The following is a 16,314-nucleotide window of genomic DNA, read 5'->3' as shown; positions in this document are numbered from 1 at the left end:
TGGTTAGTGGTTTCATATGATGTTGACTCACACACTGTAGAACACATTTCACACAGAAAGTTGTACTTTTATATTACAGTAGCCATTTTACAAAAATAGTGCCAATGGCATTGAAGCACAACTTTATTTGTCTGTTGCCATGGGTGTGGTCTTGTTGCTAGATACATTATACCTATGCCACCATATGGCTGTTGCTATTGGCATGGTTTTGTTGCCAGGTACATTTGCATATATTTTTGAATCTTTATTTGCTTACCCATTAATCCCTGTTATAATTTTTATGATACACACCATCATCTGGCTGTTGCTATGAGCATGGTCTTGTTAGTAGGCATATTTGCATACATTTTTGGAATCTTTATTCACTTTGCTACCCTTCCCAGTTTTCATCTTTGCAATAGAAACCATCATTTGGCTGTTGCTATGGGCATTGTCTCATTGCTAGCCACATTCACATTTTTTATTCTTTATTCACTTAGCCCCCCCCCCCCCCCCCCCCAAAAAAAAAAGAAAATAATAAAAATAATTGTTTGGTTCCAGTTACCCAACCACACCTAGTTTTTCCCTGCCGACCCTAAACTTTTCTGACATATTTGAGAAAAAAATAATAAAATTGCAAAAATTGTGTGAAATATCAAGAGAAATAGTGGATGCGGAAACTGACATCAACTTAAAAAGGCAAAATAAAACTGTTCTTCCAATCTGTAATGGCTGTACATCTGATAGGAAGAAATAAATAACACAGAGACCATTTGGAAAACAATGGAAAACCTGAACTAAACACTCACAAAAAAATATGAAATGAAATAAAATAAAAATACCGCCAATGGCGTTGTAGCACAACTGTACAGTTTTTAAAAATGCTAACATGCTAACAATAAGTGTTCATTTGGTGAATGACTATCCAGTTGCCTATCCAACGATGTTGCTATCTTTACAATATATGATATCATTTGGCTGTTGCTATGGACGTGGTCTTGTTGCTAGGCATATTTACATACATTTTTGAATGTTTATTTAGATTTTTAACCAAAAAGACACATTTTTAGCCCTAATTTGCATATCACTGATGGAATCATCCCGTCATGAACATATCTTACTTTACACCCCCTTAAGAATGTTCCCAACAAATTTCGCATCAATCTGCCCAGTAGTTTCTGAGTTTAAGTTTTTTGACCAAAAATAACATTTTTGACCCAAATCACACGATGCGATCATTTTGATTTGAACAATTTCCTAACTAGACACCCAATGTAATGGACCCACCAAATATCGTGGTAATCGGTTCAGCGGTTTTTGACTTTAAGTTGTTTACACACACACACACACACACAGACAGACAGACAGACAGACAGACAGACGCCGAGCGATCCCTATAGCACTACTGAACCTCAGTTCAGTTGTGCTAAAAAATCTACCTACCCCACCTATTCTGAAATTGAGCGTAATTGGAACCATGCAATTTATTTTATTATGCCTGTTGTTATCTTTGTAATATGCATCATCATTTCACTGTTGCTAAGGGCATGACCATGGTTGCTAGGGCCATCTGTATCAAAATGTTTCGAACAACAACTGCAGAATAACACCTCCAGAAACATTCCCACCAAGTTTCAGCCCCATTCATCATATAGTTTTCAAGATGTAAGTTTTTTAACAAAATTGAAATTTTTAAACCTAATTTACATCTCGCTAATGGGATGATCATGTTGTGAATACAGCTTCATCTACACATCTCCAGATGCGTCCCATTTAAATTTCAGCCCAATCTGCTCAGTAGTTTTAGTAGTTATAGATTTTTGGCCAAAAAGACATATTTGTCGACCTAATTTGCATATCACTGATGGGATCGTCATGTTCTAAACACCTCCTAAGAATGTCCCACCAAATCTCAGACCCCATCTGCTCAATAATTTTTGAATTATAGACTTTTGACCAAAAAGATACTTTGTTAGACCTAATTTGCATATCACTGATGGAATCACCATCTCATAAATAAATTTTAAACTCAGTTCAGTTGTGCTAAAAAGACTATTTTACCCCTAATTTGCATATTAATAACCCAATCAACACAGGAAATGTCAACTCAATTGGCTCAATAGTTTTGAAGAAGATTTTAAAGCATTTTTACCCCAAATTTTATTTTTAGATCCAATTTCCATATTAATGACCCAGTCAATTTGTCTTGAATAAACTTATATCTGTTCATCCCAAGATGCCTACATAACAAATTGCAACTCAAGTAGTTTTGGAGAAGATTTTTGAAGCATTTTTACCCAAAATTCTATTTTTACACCCAATTTGTCTTCAACAAACCTATATCTGCTCATCAAATGACACCTACACACCAAATTTGCAATATACATGATCATTTGCTGTTGCTATGGGTGAGGTCATATTGCTAGGCACATTTACATACATTTTTTGAATGTTTATTTACTTGTCTATTGATCCGTTATCTTTGCAATATATGTGATCATTGCACTGTTGCTATGGGCATGATCTTGTTGCTAGGCATATTTACATAGTTTTTTTACACTTTTTGAATGTTCACTTGTCTAAGAATCCCTGTTGTTATCTTTGTGAAATACACCATCGCTTGGTTTTTGCTATTGTCATGGTCATGGTTGCTAGGGATATTTGCATATATTCTTTTGAATGTTTCCTCACTTGCGAAGTTGCCTACCATATGCTGTTGTTATTTTAGCAAAATATACTGGCATTTGGTTGTTGCTAAGAGCGTGGTCATGGTTGCTAGGGGCAATTGGGTCAAAACGTTTTGAAGAAGACAAGTCATTGAGAATGACATAGTCCCCGCTATAATTGGGTTTTAAGGAATTATCACTACTCTGATCACGCAACAACATTTGTGAACCTAAAACAAACAGACTAAGATATGTTGTGTGTGCTTGTTGGACATGGAATATGCCTCCAACAATAAAGGATTGGTTGGGTATGGGGGATCATATCACGATGAAAATGGAGTCTGAGTTATGGCTTTGGACATGGAAAATTCACAAACAAAATGGCTGCCAGGCAGCCATATTGGATCGTATCACTACGAAAATGGATATGCACATGTATGTCATAGAACGCTGTCCTAATGCCAACTTTGAATGAGATCTGTTCAAGCATGTCTTAGTAATGGCTTTGGACATGGAAAATTCATAAACAAAATGGCTGCCAGGCAGCCATATTGGATCGTATCAAGACGAAAATGGATATGCACATGTATGTCATAGAACACTGTCCTAATACCAACTTTGAATGAGATCTGTTCACGCATGTCTGAGTTATGGCATTGGACATGAAAATTCGCAAACAAAATGGCTACCAGGCAGCCATATTGGATCGTATCACAATGAAAATGGATATGCACATGTATGTCATAGAACACTGTCCTAATACCAACTTTGAATGAGATCTGTTCAAGCATGTCTGAGTTATGGCTTTGGACATGAAAATTCACAAACAAAATGGCTGCTAGGCGGCCATATTGGATCGTATCATGACAACAATGAATATGCACATGTATGTCATAGAACACTGTCCTAATACCAACTTTGAATGAGATCTGTTAAAGCATGTCTGAGTTATGGCTTTAGACAGGGAAAATTCGCAAACAAAATGGTTGCTAGGCGGCCATATTGGCTCGTATCATAAAACAAATTGACATGCATATGTATGCCATAGCATGTTGCCCCTGTACCAAGTTTGAAAAAAATCGGTCCAGGCATCTCCAAGAAACGGCTGCGGACGGACGGACGGACGCACGCACGCACGAACAGACGGAACCCAATCCATAAGTCCCCGTTCCGGACTTCGCCCGCGGGGACTAAAAATCTGCAGAATAACACTTCTGGAAATATCTCACCAAATTTCAGTCTCATTGACCATGTACATTTTGAGATACAAGTTTTTGACCAAAATTCACATTTTTACACCTAAGTTGCATATCACTGTGGAGATCATTCTATGCTTAAAGGTGATTCAAAATGCTCACATTCACTATTGCTATTTTGCTAGACGACATGTTTGTGAAATGTATTCTGGTTTTAAAACTTTAAAAATGCGTCTGCAAACACCTTAAAATGACCTTTTTTCAGTCAGTTCCCTTCGGATTTACTTCGAGAGTTTTCGGGTATTTCCGGTCACACCTAGACCACAGGATTTTATGACGTCATAAGGAGACATGGTTAGCACGTAGCCTATGACGAGCGTAGTCAACAGGTGAATAAAACTCAACAGAATTGTGAAAAAATACATTGCTGGTGGTTGTAATAGACATCAGTAAACAAAAACTACACTCTACATGTCTTATTAACCAACATTTACTGATATTTACTCACATTTCCTGACTAATTGTCAGTGTCTGTGGGTATAAATGCTAAAATATTATGTCCCCATATTATGGCAAAATAAATCAAAATGGCTAGACTAGATAATTTATACATAAACACTTGTAATGTCGCGTATTTCACATTCAGTGACTTTTATTTATCTGATTTTTTATTATTTGCCGATAAGAAGCATCACAATACCATCGACATGCATGATGCGTTGACGGCATATTTTAGCCTACTATACTCGTACTCGCTGATGTCGCCTTTTGAACGGCACATTTAGTAACAAAGTAAACATATTTCATCTCGAATAGATATACTTGCTATTAGAATACCCATATTATCAGCAATAAAAATTGTAAAGAATTACAAAATTTTGTGAGTTTCGTGTTGTCATTTATATGACTTTAGCAACTCATCTGGAAGAAAACTTGTATGGTTTCCCTTGCTGCGATATCACTTCATACAACAAGCCTATTTAATATTCATTAGAAGAATTTTGGAACGAATCATGGTATTCGAAGTATACAGTTTAGGAAACCAACAAATCAAATATCGCGATGTGTTCATGATATATCATTGGACAATATTGACGTTGGCAACATATCTTCGTCCATACATCCCTAAATGCATTTCCATTAAATTTCAGCCCAATCTGCTCAGTGGTTTTGGAATTATAGATTTTTAACCAAAATGACACATTTTTAGCCCTAATTTGCATATCACTGATGGAATCATCCCGTCATGGACAAATCTTACTTTACATCCCCTTAAGAATGTTCCCACCAAATTTCGCACCAATCTGCCCAGTAGTTTGAGTTTAAGTTTTTTGACCAAAAATCACATTTTTTGACCCAAATCACACATCTGTGATGCGATCATTTTGATTTGAACAATTTCCCAACTACACACCCAAGGTAATGGACCCACCAAATATCAAGGCAATCGGTTCAGCAGTTTTTGAGTTTAAGTTGTTTACACACATACACACACACACACACACACAGACAGACAGACAGACAGACGCCGGGCGATCCCTATAGCACTACTGAACCTCAGTTCAGTTGTGCTAAAAATCTGATAAATAAAAGTCATTGAATGTGAAACATCCGACATTACAAGTGTTTATGTATATCTAGTCTAGCCATTTTGATTTATTTTGCCATAATATGGGGACATAATATTTTAGCATTTATACCCACAGACACTGACAATTAGTCAGGAAGTGTGAGTAAATATCGGTAAATAATGGTTAATAAGACATGTAGACTGTAGTTTTTGTTTACTGATGTCTATTACAACCACCAGCAATGTATTTTTTCACAATGCTGTTGAGTTTTATTCACCTGTTGACTACGCTCGTCATAGGCTATGTGCTAACCATGTCTCCTTATGACGTCATAAAATCCTGTGGTCTAGGTGTGACCGGAAATATCCGAAAACTCTCGAAGTAAATCCGAAGGGAACTGAAACATTTCACAAACATGTCGTCTAGCAAAATAGCAATAGTGAATATGAGCATTTTGAATCACCTTTAATATTTCTTCATCTATACACCCCCAAAACATTTCACCCAAATCTGCTCAATAGTTTTAGAATTAAAAGATTTTTGACCAAAAAGATACATTTTTAGCCCTAATTTGCATATTACTGATGGAATCATCATGTCATGATCTTAATCTACACACACAAGAAAATTTCCATCACATACTTTATGACTGTCATCCTATTCTCTCTATGTTAACACATACTTTATCATTGTCATCCTATTCTCTCTATGTTAACACATACTTTATGACTGTCATCCTATTCTCTCTATGTTAACACATACTTTATCATTGCCATCTTATTCTCTGTATGTTAACACATACTTTATCACTGCCATCCTATTCTCTCTATGTTAACACATACTTTATCATTGCCATCCTATTCTCTCTATGTTAACACATACTTTATCATTGCCATCCTATTCTCTCTATGTTAACACATACTTTATGACTGTCATCTTATTCTCTCTATGTTAATACATACTTTATCACTGCCATCCTATTCTCTTTATGTTAACACATACTTTATCATTGCCATCCTATTCTCTCTATGTTAACACATACTTTATGACTGTCATCCTATTCTCTCTATGTTAACACATACTTTATCATTGCCATCCTATTCTCTCTATGTTAACACATACTTTATCACTGCCATCCTATTCTCTCTGTTAACACATACTTTATGACTGTCATCCTATTCTCTCTATGTTAACACATACTTTATCATTGCCATCCTATTCTCTCTATGTTAACACATACTTTATCACTGCCATCCTATTCTCTCTATGTTAACACATACTTTATCATTGCCATCTTATTCTCTCTATGTTAACACATACTTTATCATTGCCATCCTATTCTCTCTATGTTAACACAAACTTTATCATTGCCATCCTATTCTCTCTATGTTAACACATACTTTATCATTGCCATCCTATTCTCTCTATGTTAACACATACTTTATCATTGCCATCCTATTCTCTCTATGTTAACACATACTTTATCACTGCCATCCTATTCTCTCTATGTTAACACATACTTTATCACTGCCATCCTATTCTCTCTATGTTAACACATACTTTATCATTGTCATCCTATTCTCTCTATGTTAACACATACTTTATGACTGTCATCCTATTCTCTCTATGTTAACACATACTTTATCATTGCCATCCTATTCTCTCTATGTTAACACATACTTTATCATTGTCATCCTATTCTCTCTATGTTAACACATACTTTATCATTGTCATCCTATTCTCTCTATGTTAACACATACTTTATCATGCATTGTTATTTCAAATCATTTGAAAAACATTATAATTTCTCCTTCAGCTGTAGGTCGCGTGGTAAAAAATCTGAAACTCAGAAAGTAGTGAGCAAATTGGTGTCATATGTGGTAGGGATGTTGTTAATAGTTTTTGTATGATAATTGAAAGTAACGACAAATACAGGGCAATGCTCCACAAAGCCATTAAGACCACTTGTGTTCTCACTTTACACACTAATGTTACTATTCTATTATAAATATTGATTTTGTAACTAGATTACACTTTATCTGTGAAAAGTGGGACAACAAATAAAGAAATAAACATGTAATTCAATTATGAATGACTATTCTGTAAAGGTACAGCATTGACATAAATACTATAACTGTTATTATTAAGTCAAATTTAATTGGTCACTCTCACTATATTGGTCATAATACCAATCCTGGTTGGACTTATTATTCAGATGATCAAGGGCCAGCTATAGAAAAATGTGTCAATAACCAGTACCTTAAGTTTGCTGTGTAGTATGCTGATATTGTTTACAAATGACCACATATTATATTATGGCAGTTTACAAATGACCACATATTATATTATGGCAGTTTACAAATGACCACATATTATATCATGGCAGTTTACAAATGACCACATATTATATTATGGCAGTTTACAAATGACCACATATTATATTATGGCAGTTTACAAATGACCACATATTATATTATGGCAGTTTACAAATGACCACATATTATATTACGGCAGTTTAGAAATGACCACATATTATATTATGGCAGTTTACAAATGACCACATATTATATTATGGCAGTTTACAAATGACCACATATTATATGATGGCAGTTTACAAATGACCACATATTATATGATGGCAGTTTACAAATGACCACATATTATATTATGGCAGTTTACAAATGACCACATATTATATGATGGCAGTTTACAAATGACCACATATTATATGATGGCAGTTTACAAATGACCACATATTATATTATGGCAGTTTACAAATGACCACTTATTATATCATGGCAGTTTACAAATGACCACATATTATATGATGGCAGTTTACAAATGACCACATATTATATTATGGCAGTTTACAAATGACCACATATTATATGATGGCAGTTTACAAATGACCACATATTATATGATGGCAGTTTACAAATGACCACATATTATATTGTGGCAGTTTACAAATGACCACATATTATATGATGGCAGTTTACAAATGACCACATATTATATTATGGCAGTTTACAAATGACCACATATTATATCATGGCAGTTTATAAATGACCACATATTATATTATGGCAGTTTACAAATGACCACATATTATATTATGGCAGTTTACAAATGACCACATATTATATGATGGCAGTTTACAAATGACCACATATTATATGATGGCAGTTTACAAATGACCACATATTATATGATGGCAGTTTACAAATGACCACATATTATATGATGGCAGTTTACAAATGACCACATATTATATGATGGCAGTTTACAAATGTTATGTTGGTCAAAGACAGTAAACGTAGGTCACTACTTAGAAACAGATGACTTTAAAGTATATTCAGTTGTGCTATAAAGTCATTGTGATATTCTTGTCTAGTAGTTTAGGAATTTGGTTGTGTACTCTTTGTGGTATTTAGTATTTGCCATTATCACTGAAAGGTGAACATTAGCATAAACGTGAATCCAAATTATTGATTGCAATTGGACAGATAATGTCACAAACTTTAATCTGCAGGTGGCTATGATATGATATATATATCATATTATATTATTAGCAACACAGAGTAGACTGCCCTCTAGAGTTATAGAAATGAATAAGACTACCCTATATTGGCAATGGCAACAAATGCTAACAGAAGAGTGTAAGATGAGATGGCAGTACTACTATAAATACTAACTGAAATGCACTAATTAAATCAGTCTAATTAGACACCATTTGAAAATATCAATATTAACATACAGTTAAATGGTGTCTCAAACATTCAGTTTTACTGAATTCCAGCCAAAGACTGATGGTCAAGGTGAAAGGTCAGTTTAAAATACAAAGCGCCAAGAGTATAACTTGAATTGAATCTATACCAGTACAATGTATGTACAAAACGTGGAGTATGGAGTAAATTGCTAAATGATCCAGAATATGGATGTTATGGTCATGGATTAGTGTCTTACCAGAAAGGTTACCCCTTATGAGTGTAAACAATTTGAATGGTGATTCTATTAACAAATCTTCCAAACTTACTGAGCAAGTTCAACTTTGACAGTGAAGATGAAGTTCAAGGTCAGAAGTCTGTCAAAATATTAAGCTTACCTCCAACAATGTGTGAGTACAGATTTGAATGGTGTTTCTAGGTACAAGTATTAAACTTCAGAAGTTATTGAATAATTCATTATTTGACCTTGAATATTGGTCAAGGTCAAAGCTTAGTGCAGAGTGTGAAAACTTAATACACATAGGTGCTGATACTCAAATGGTGTCTCTAGATACATAAGTCCACAAGTTATTGAGCAATTTGCTATTTGACCGTGAAGATGTAGGCAAAGGTCAAAGGTCAAGGTATGAAAAGAATGTTACCTTTCACTCACACCACTAAAAATACAGACTAGAAATGTGACTTTTCCCTTGATGTGATGATGTCACTTTATTTGCTGTACGTAGCGATAATCTTTTAATCTTAATTAGTTAATCTTAATTAGTTGTTTATGTATGAAGTTGCGATGTTACGTTTTATCACGTAAAGTAATGCAATATTTGGGCATGAGTAACTGCAATAATTGTAGCGTTTGATGGGATTTTGAAGACTTTTTCTTCTGTGTTTGTACTTAGCAAAGCTACAATTCCTGCATTAAACGTAAACGTAAATAGACGGAAGCCATTCAGATCTGAATCGCAAAGTTGGGTGATAGAGGGACTGTGGTTGGGTGGATTATTCTGCTAAATTATGTCTTGCCTGCCAAAAATTCAGACATTTCCTAACGCCAACATTAATTACGGCGCCTTCAAGACTCAAGAAGTGGTACCCCAATTTCTGTCAAATTGGCAAATGTAGCACCTCATATCGCTTATGTTTTCAGCGTGATCTCGTCTACTTGGTTTTTATTACTTAATGCTACAGGAATTTTTAGTGTTTGCTCCCCGTTAAACATCAGAATGAAAAAATGGGCACAAAAACAAGAAAAATATCTCAAAATCACAGCAAATCCTACACTCAGCTAGGGCCAGAGATACATCCCAACCGGATGTTGACAGTCTGTCAGACGGAAAACTTCATCCCGTGTATGTACTATAATATACATGCACAATGCGTACTTGTAGTTGTATCAGGTTGTTACCAAACACATTTGTTGATGTGGATTTTGACAGTGAAATGTTAGAGTTTGATGACTGTGAATGAAAAAGAAATCTTTTGGTAACTGACTTTTATGACTCCGAGAACAAAGACGACCATATTGACATATGATTGAAGATGCATGACCGATCAAGCAACGAAGTAAAAAAAACTAACAGGCTACAAGCAAGGGTATTAGAGTCGAAGTGTAGTATGTAGTATCCATTTTTCAAATGAACTTTCAGCAATTAATGTATCATATGTACAACAGTATATCAATGGATGACTCGATATTCACGTTTTGATTTACCCGAGGGAAAAGGCCTATAACATCACAATATTTGAATTCTGGTGTCAAAATCCTTGTAAAAATCACTTACACAATGTATATATTTATAAATAAAGGTTGCTAGGAACAAGCAACAAGCAACACAGTATAACTCATCTGAAACTGCAGTTATTTTGATTCTGACTGTGTGACGGTCTTCATTTCCGGTCATAGACTACACTTATTAACCTTTGACCTTTTCCGATAGAAATTGTTCGAGTCATTTGCAAAAAACCGTAAAGACCCAAAGTATCGTTTTGCACAATGTTCGACAGTTTTAGGAGAGAGTTTAAAACAAAAGGTATGCTTGAAGGGTGGCCATGACAGTAGGAAGGGGGATTAATAGCCCTATTCACACCTAATACAATAGGTGTTTCTAGTCTGTTCATTAGTGGTCTGAGCCTTTGATAATATGGGTGTAGACACTTTAATGGATTCTCTGTGTATTCAACTTCTGGGGTTATGATTGAAGACAAATTTTGGCAATTTGACCTTGAAAATGAAGGTCAAAGGTCAAGGTCTCATTAGGAAGCTTGCTATCGGTAACATTGGGTAGGCATTTAAATGGTGAATGTACATATCAAACTTTCTGGTACATGACACAAAAGTCTTTTGATCACAAATATGGCTGCCATTTTGGCAAAAAGGTCAAGGCTGCAAAATTAAGTGACAAGCATATGCACCTTTTACTAGTGCTTGACATGTCGTGCCAGAATTGGTCTGGATGGAGTCAGAGATTATGACTGAACACAGAAGGACAAACAGACATGAGTCATTCCTACAGCCCCCCCCCCCTTTTTTCAGGCAACATTGCTTCCAGGAGGCTAATGACTAATATAATAAATCATCAATTAGATATCAAAAAAGATAATATTTTCACCTTTTCATAGATATCATCATTTTTCTTGAAGTCTCCTTCCTTTCTTGGTAGAATATGAACATGTACATGCTGTTAAAGATAAATATAAGAATATAATATAAATAGAGTGATAGTTAGGAATAGTAGGAAATGATACCATTGTAACTGTCATACCTATACCTGATGTCATTGTAACTGTCATACCTACATACCTTATGTCACTGTAACTGTCATACCTACATACCTGATGTCATTGTAACTGTCATACCTACATACCTGATACCATTGTAACTGTCATACCTACATACCTGATACCATTGTAACTGTCATACCTACATACCTGATACCATTGTAACTGTCATACCTACATACCTGATGTCATTGTAACTGTCATACCTACATACCTGATGTCACTGTAACTGTCATACCTACATACCTGATGTCATTGTAACTGTCATACCTACATACCTGATACCATTGTAACTGTCATACCTATACCTGATGTCATTGTAACTGTCATACCTACATACCTGATGTCATTGTAACTGTCATACCTATACCTGATGTCATTGTAACTGTCATACCTACATACCTGATGTCATTGTAACTGTCATACCTATACCTGATGTCATTGTAACTGTCATACCTACATACCTTATGTCACTGTAACTGTCATACCTACATACCTGATGTCATTGTAACTGTCATACCTACATACCTGATACCATTGTAACTGTCATACCTACATACCTGATGTCATTGTAACTGTCATACCTACATACCTGATGTCATTGTAACTGTCATACCTACATACCTGATGTCATTGTAACCGTCATACCTACATACCTGATGTCATTGTAACTGTCATACCTACATACCTGATGTCATTGTAACTGTCATACCTACATACCTGATGTCATTGTAACTGTCATACCTACATACCTGATACCATTGTAACTGTCATACCTACATACCTGATGTCATTGTAACTGTCATACCTACATACCTGATGTCATTGTAACTGTCATACCTACATACCTGATGTCATTGTAACTGCCATACCTACATACCTTATGTCATAGTAACTGTCATACCTACATACCTGATGTCATTGTAACTGTCATACCTACATACCTGATGTCATTGTAACTGTCATACCTACATACCTGATGTCATTGTAACTGTCATACCTACATACCTGATGTCATACCTACATACCTGATGTCATTGTAACTGTCATACCTACATATTTGATGTCATTGTAACTGCAAGCTGATAATATCAGAGACATATCTAGAACACTTTTTTCTCAATTTCAAAACTCTTTGTGATAGGCAGGAATTGGCTTAATTATGATAATTGACCCTGAAGGTCAAGGTCTCCAAAGATAGCTCACATCTAATATGGGGTTAGACACTTGAATGGAGTCTCTATGTATTGCAGTTTTTAAGTTATGTAGTAAATAATGATTTTTTACTACAAATATGGCTGCCTTTCAGTAAAAGTGATATGAGAACCAAAAATAATGCTTGATGTATAATTCCTTCTTCAATATTACTTGTAAACATGGTTTAAAAGAAATTTGCAATATGTAAACACTACAATTTATCTGTGATAGGCAGGAATTGGCTTGATTTTCATAATTAACCCTGAAGGTCAAGGTCAAGGGTCAAGGTCTCCAAAGATAGCTTGCATCTGATAACATGGGGGTAGACACTTGAATGGGATGTCTGTGTATTACAGTTTTTGAGTTATGCTGCCAGTTCAGTTGGTCAAATTTGCATATATCAAAAAACAAATTGACGTGCATATGTCCCATATGATATGTCACCTTTGTGTCAGGTTTGAAAGAAAATAGATATTGCATGTCTGAGAAATGATGTATTATGGACAGACGAGCACATGAACAGTTAGACGGATGGACGAATGGATGGAGTCCATTGTAAGCTCCCCTTTGGGAGCTAAAAAATCAATGAAGCTTATTATATGAGAATTCAACCTAAATAGAAAAAAACAACTTGTCTAGGCGTTACAATCTCAAGAAGCTCTCCATACCAAGCCAAGATTAACACTGTATACTCTAACGTAGTACAAAAATTTGAATTCAATTTCGCGTTTGTAATGTTTACAACAGGAAAGTGTTAATATCCATCACAAAAAGACTGATAATTGTAATTGGCTATTTTGCTCAAATGTTTCATCATTGCTATTCAATCTAAGTATAAACCCAGTTGACCTCTGACCTCTGCTTGACTATTAACTCTACATTCCTCCTAAGGGTAACCCTATATTTGTATGTTTCTGGCAATTATCAGTCGGTCAGTCTGTTAAAAAAAAAAGTTAAAAAAAAAAGAAGATCATCTTCATGTTTCCCTGCCTCTCCCTTTTTTTCTTTGCTATCTTCTTTTTATTGGATTCCTGATCACAAACCCTTTACCAGCTTCTCTACACAATAGGCATGTTCTCAGCCCTCCTACTTGAATAACTTCAGTCATGAAAAATATGCTATGAAGATGTTCATGAACAAGTTGTTGTCATCTGTTTTGATATGACTGTAGGTGACATCAACAGTCCAGACACTTGCTTATTCTCATTGTTCTGCAAAATATTAAGGGTGGGCGAAACTAAAACTATTTTTTTATTTGATGTCGGAGCTGAAAAGTTGGGTCAGTCGGGTAATGAGAAACAGAAGAAAACAATAGGGTGACCCTAATATAAGTTATGTGGGTAAGCAATTACATAATTGGTTTATAATCTACATGTATGCTACAATTGGATCTTGGTCGTAATTTAAAGTTCAGCTGAGTTACCAGTGCTGAAAAAGACATTAATCTAGGCAGTGGGGATGATTGCTTGTCTAAGATTACAAAAACAGTGACAAGTCTCGGTGTAGACTGTAAGATGCGTCGTGACGTTCCACCCTCACCGGTCTCCTCTCACCCTCTCAGTGGTAGGGTTTGGCCAATGTGTGAGGGCACCCCATCACGGCGTACCTTACAGACTGTCCTCTGGGCTAACAGTCTTCTTGCTGTAAGGGTGTAATGCTGTACTGGTACATCATACAGCTAAAAGTAATGATTATTAGGGTTTCATCTATTAGGAAAAAAATGTGAATAATGTCTGGTAACTATGAAATTCATTGTAAAATTCAGGGTCTGAAATTGTTTTAAACTACCAAATTAAAGTACACAATCAGATATTTTTTTGTGTGCTAGAAATTGCTCCAAGTAATCACAATTTCTTTTGTTCGGCCTAATCGTTTCAAGTCATTATTCCAGGAGTACCCCAAATTCGCACTCATCTTGTGAGTGAGAGAAGGCCAAGTGATACAGCCTACCCATCAAGTCTGTACAACACTCACCCTGGGTTTGGGTTGGTCAAAGAAAAATCCTGTTTCCAGTGGGATTCGAACCCATTTAGCCTCCCGACTGCTAACCTTGAGCGTTTTTTTAATTATTGAGATTAGCACCTTCATTTGAAACACTGGCCCACTGCAGTAACTCGTATTTCCAAGTAATTTGAACATGAACGTACTCTCTATTGCCCTACCTGCTGATTCTTGTCAATGGTCTTTCACCAAGACAGCTGTGTGTAATTCATTGATGAGGTACATGAATATGTAACTGTGATTGCGCCCTCATTTTGTGCTTATTTTTCACCTTTGTTTTTATTTATGAGTCTTTATATACATTGTATGCATGCCTATGCATTCTTTTAATTGGCAGCTACCTACACTTTCCTGTATATAGCTTAACAAGCACCTACATGTATTGGATTCTTTGTTGGCCCCAAGAATACCCAGCACTATATTTGATTTGTGATAGTCCATACTTGTCTCGATAACTGTCAAATCTAAGTTATTTTTGGCTAAAACAAAGGTTAAGTTTATAGTTTTCAATTTTGGTACATGTACATACGTACCTCAACTGTTTGGCCAGCTTCAGGTCCATCCTACAAAATATCAGAATATTTTGTATTAGTATTAGTATGACATCATTTTTATTTTTCTGTCTCCCTTTTTTCACTTTTACACATGTATACAATCAACTTTATAAAATTAGAATCCAACTAATATATGATATGCACACCATTATCACATCCTGTGTGACATCAAACTGGACAGATCAAAAACCTGAATCACCCCTGTTGTACTGAACTTTTTTGTCTTGCTCAACTGTTCAGAATGAATTGTTCTTGCCATTCTATGCTATGCATTGAATGCATTTTTGTATTCAAATTATGCACTTTCAAAACTGGTAAATGCATGACTTCATTTTACGTACATTCTTTGGTATGGGTCTGATATGCATAGGTCATTTGTATTTACGTCAATAGTCACCAGATTTAAACTGAATGTCTTCTGTAAGGGCAAAGTTTTGAGATTGTCGTTCGTACAGACAATTGTTGGAATACAACAAAACATACGCAATAAGTTATTTTTTCTCATTGATTGCTATTTACCCATTGCTGTCAGTGATCTCCTGGCCAACGACAACATGTAATGTGAAGCTTTATAGAACGTTGTAGCATAGCACTTATCATAGAAAGAGTTTTAAAGGGCAAAAAAAATGGAAAACTGTTTCTGGTCAGTG

The 16,314-nt window shown here is 35.4% G+C and overlaps 1 protein-coding gene across 3 annotated transcripts in view; it reads right to left on the bottom strand.

Annotated features, from left to right (window-relative positions):
* The window catches only part of LOC144439083 (bis(5'-adenosyl)-triphosphatase-like), a 40,725-nt gene that overhangs the window by 13,072 nt on the left and 11,339 nt on the right, over positions 1-16,314 (bottom strand). For 2 of the 3 annotated variants that reach the window (XM_078128342.1, XM_078128350.1), the window contains exons 4-5: positions 15,644-15,673; positions 11,744-11,812 (exon numbers count right to left, since the gene is read on the bottom strand). In XM_078128342.1, the coding sequence (XP_077984468.1) occupies positions 11,744-11,812; positions 15,644-15,673 (99 nt within the window). The remainder of the gene's footprint in view (positions 1-11,743; positions 11,813-15,643; positions 15,674-16,314) is intronic. The other variant, XM_078128359.1, reaches the window with a different exon arrangement.

This window comes from Glandiceps talaboti, chromosome 1, assembly GCF_964340395.1.
Source record: "Glandiceps talaboti chromosome 1, keGlaTala1.1, whole genome shotgun sequence".
In the NCBI taxonomy this organism is placed as follows: domain Eukaryota; kingdom Metazoa; phylum Hemichordata; class Enteropneusta; family Spengelidae; genus Glandiceps; species Glandiceps talaboti.
Note: the sequence above shows the minus strand (reverse complement) of the source record. Positions and strands in the feature narration are given on the sequence as shown.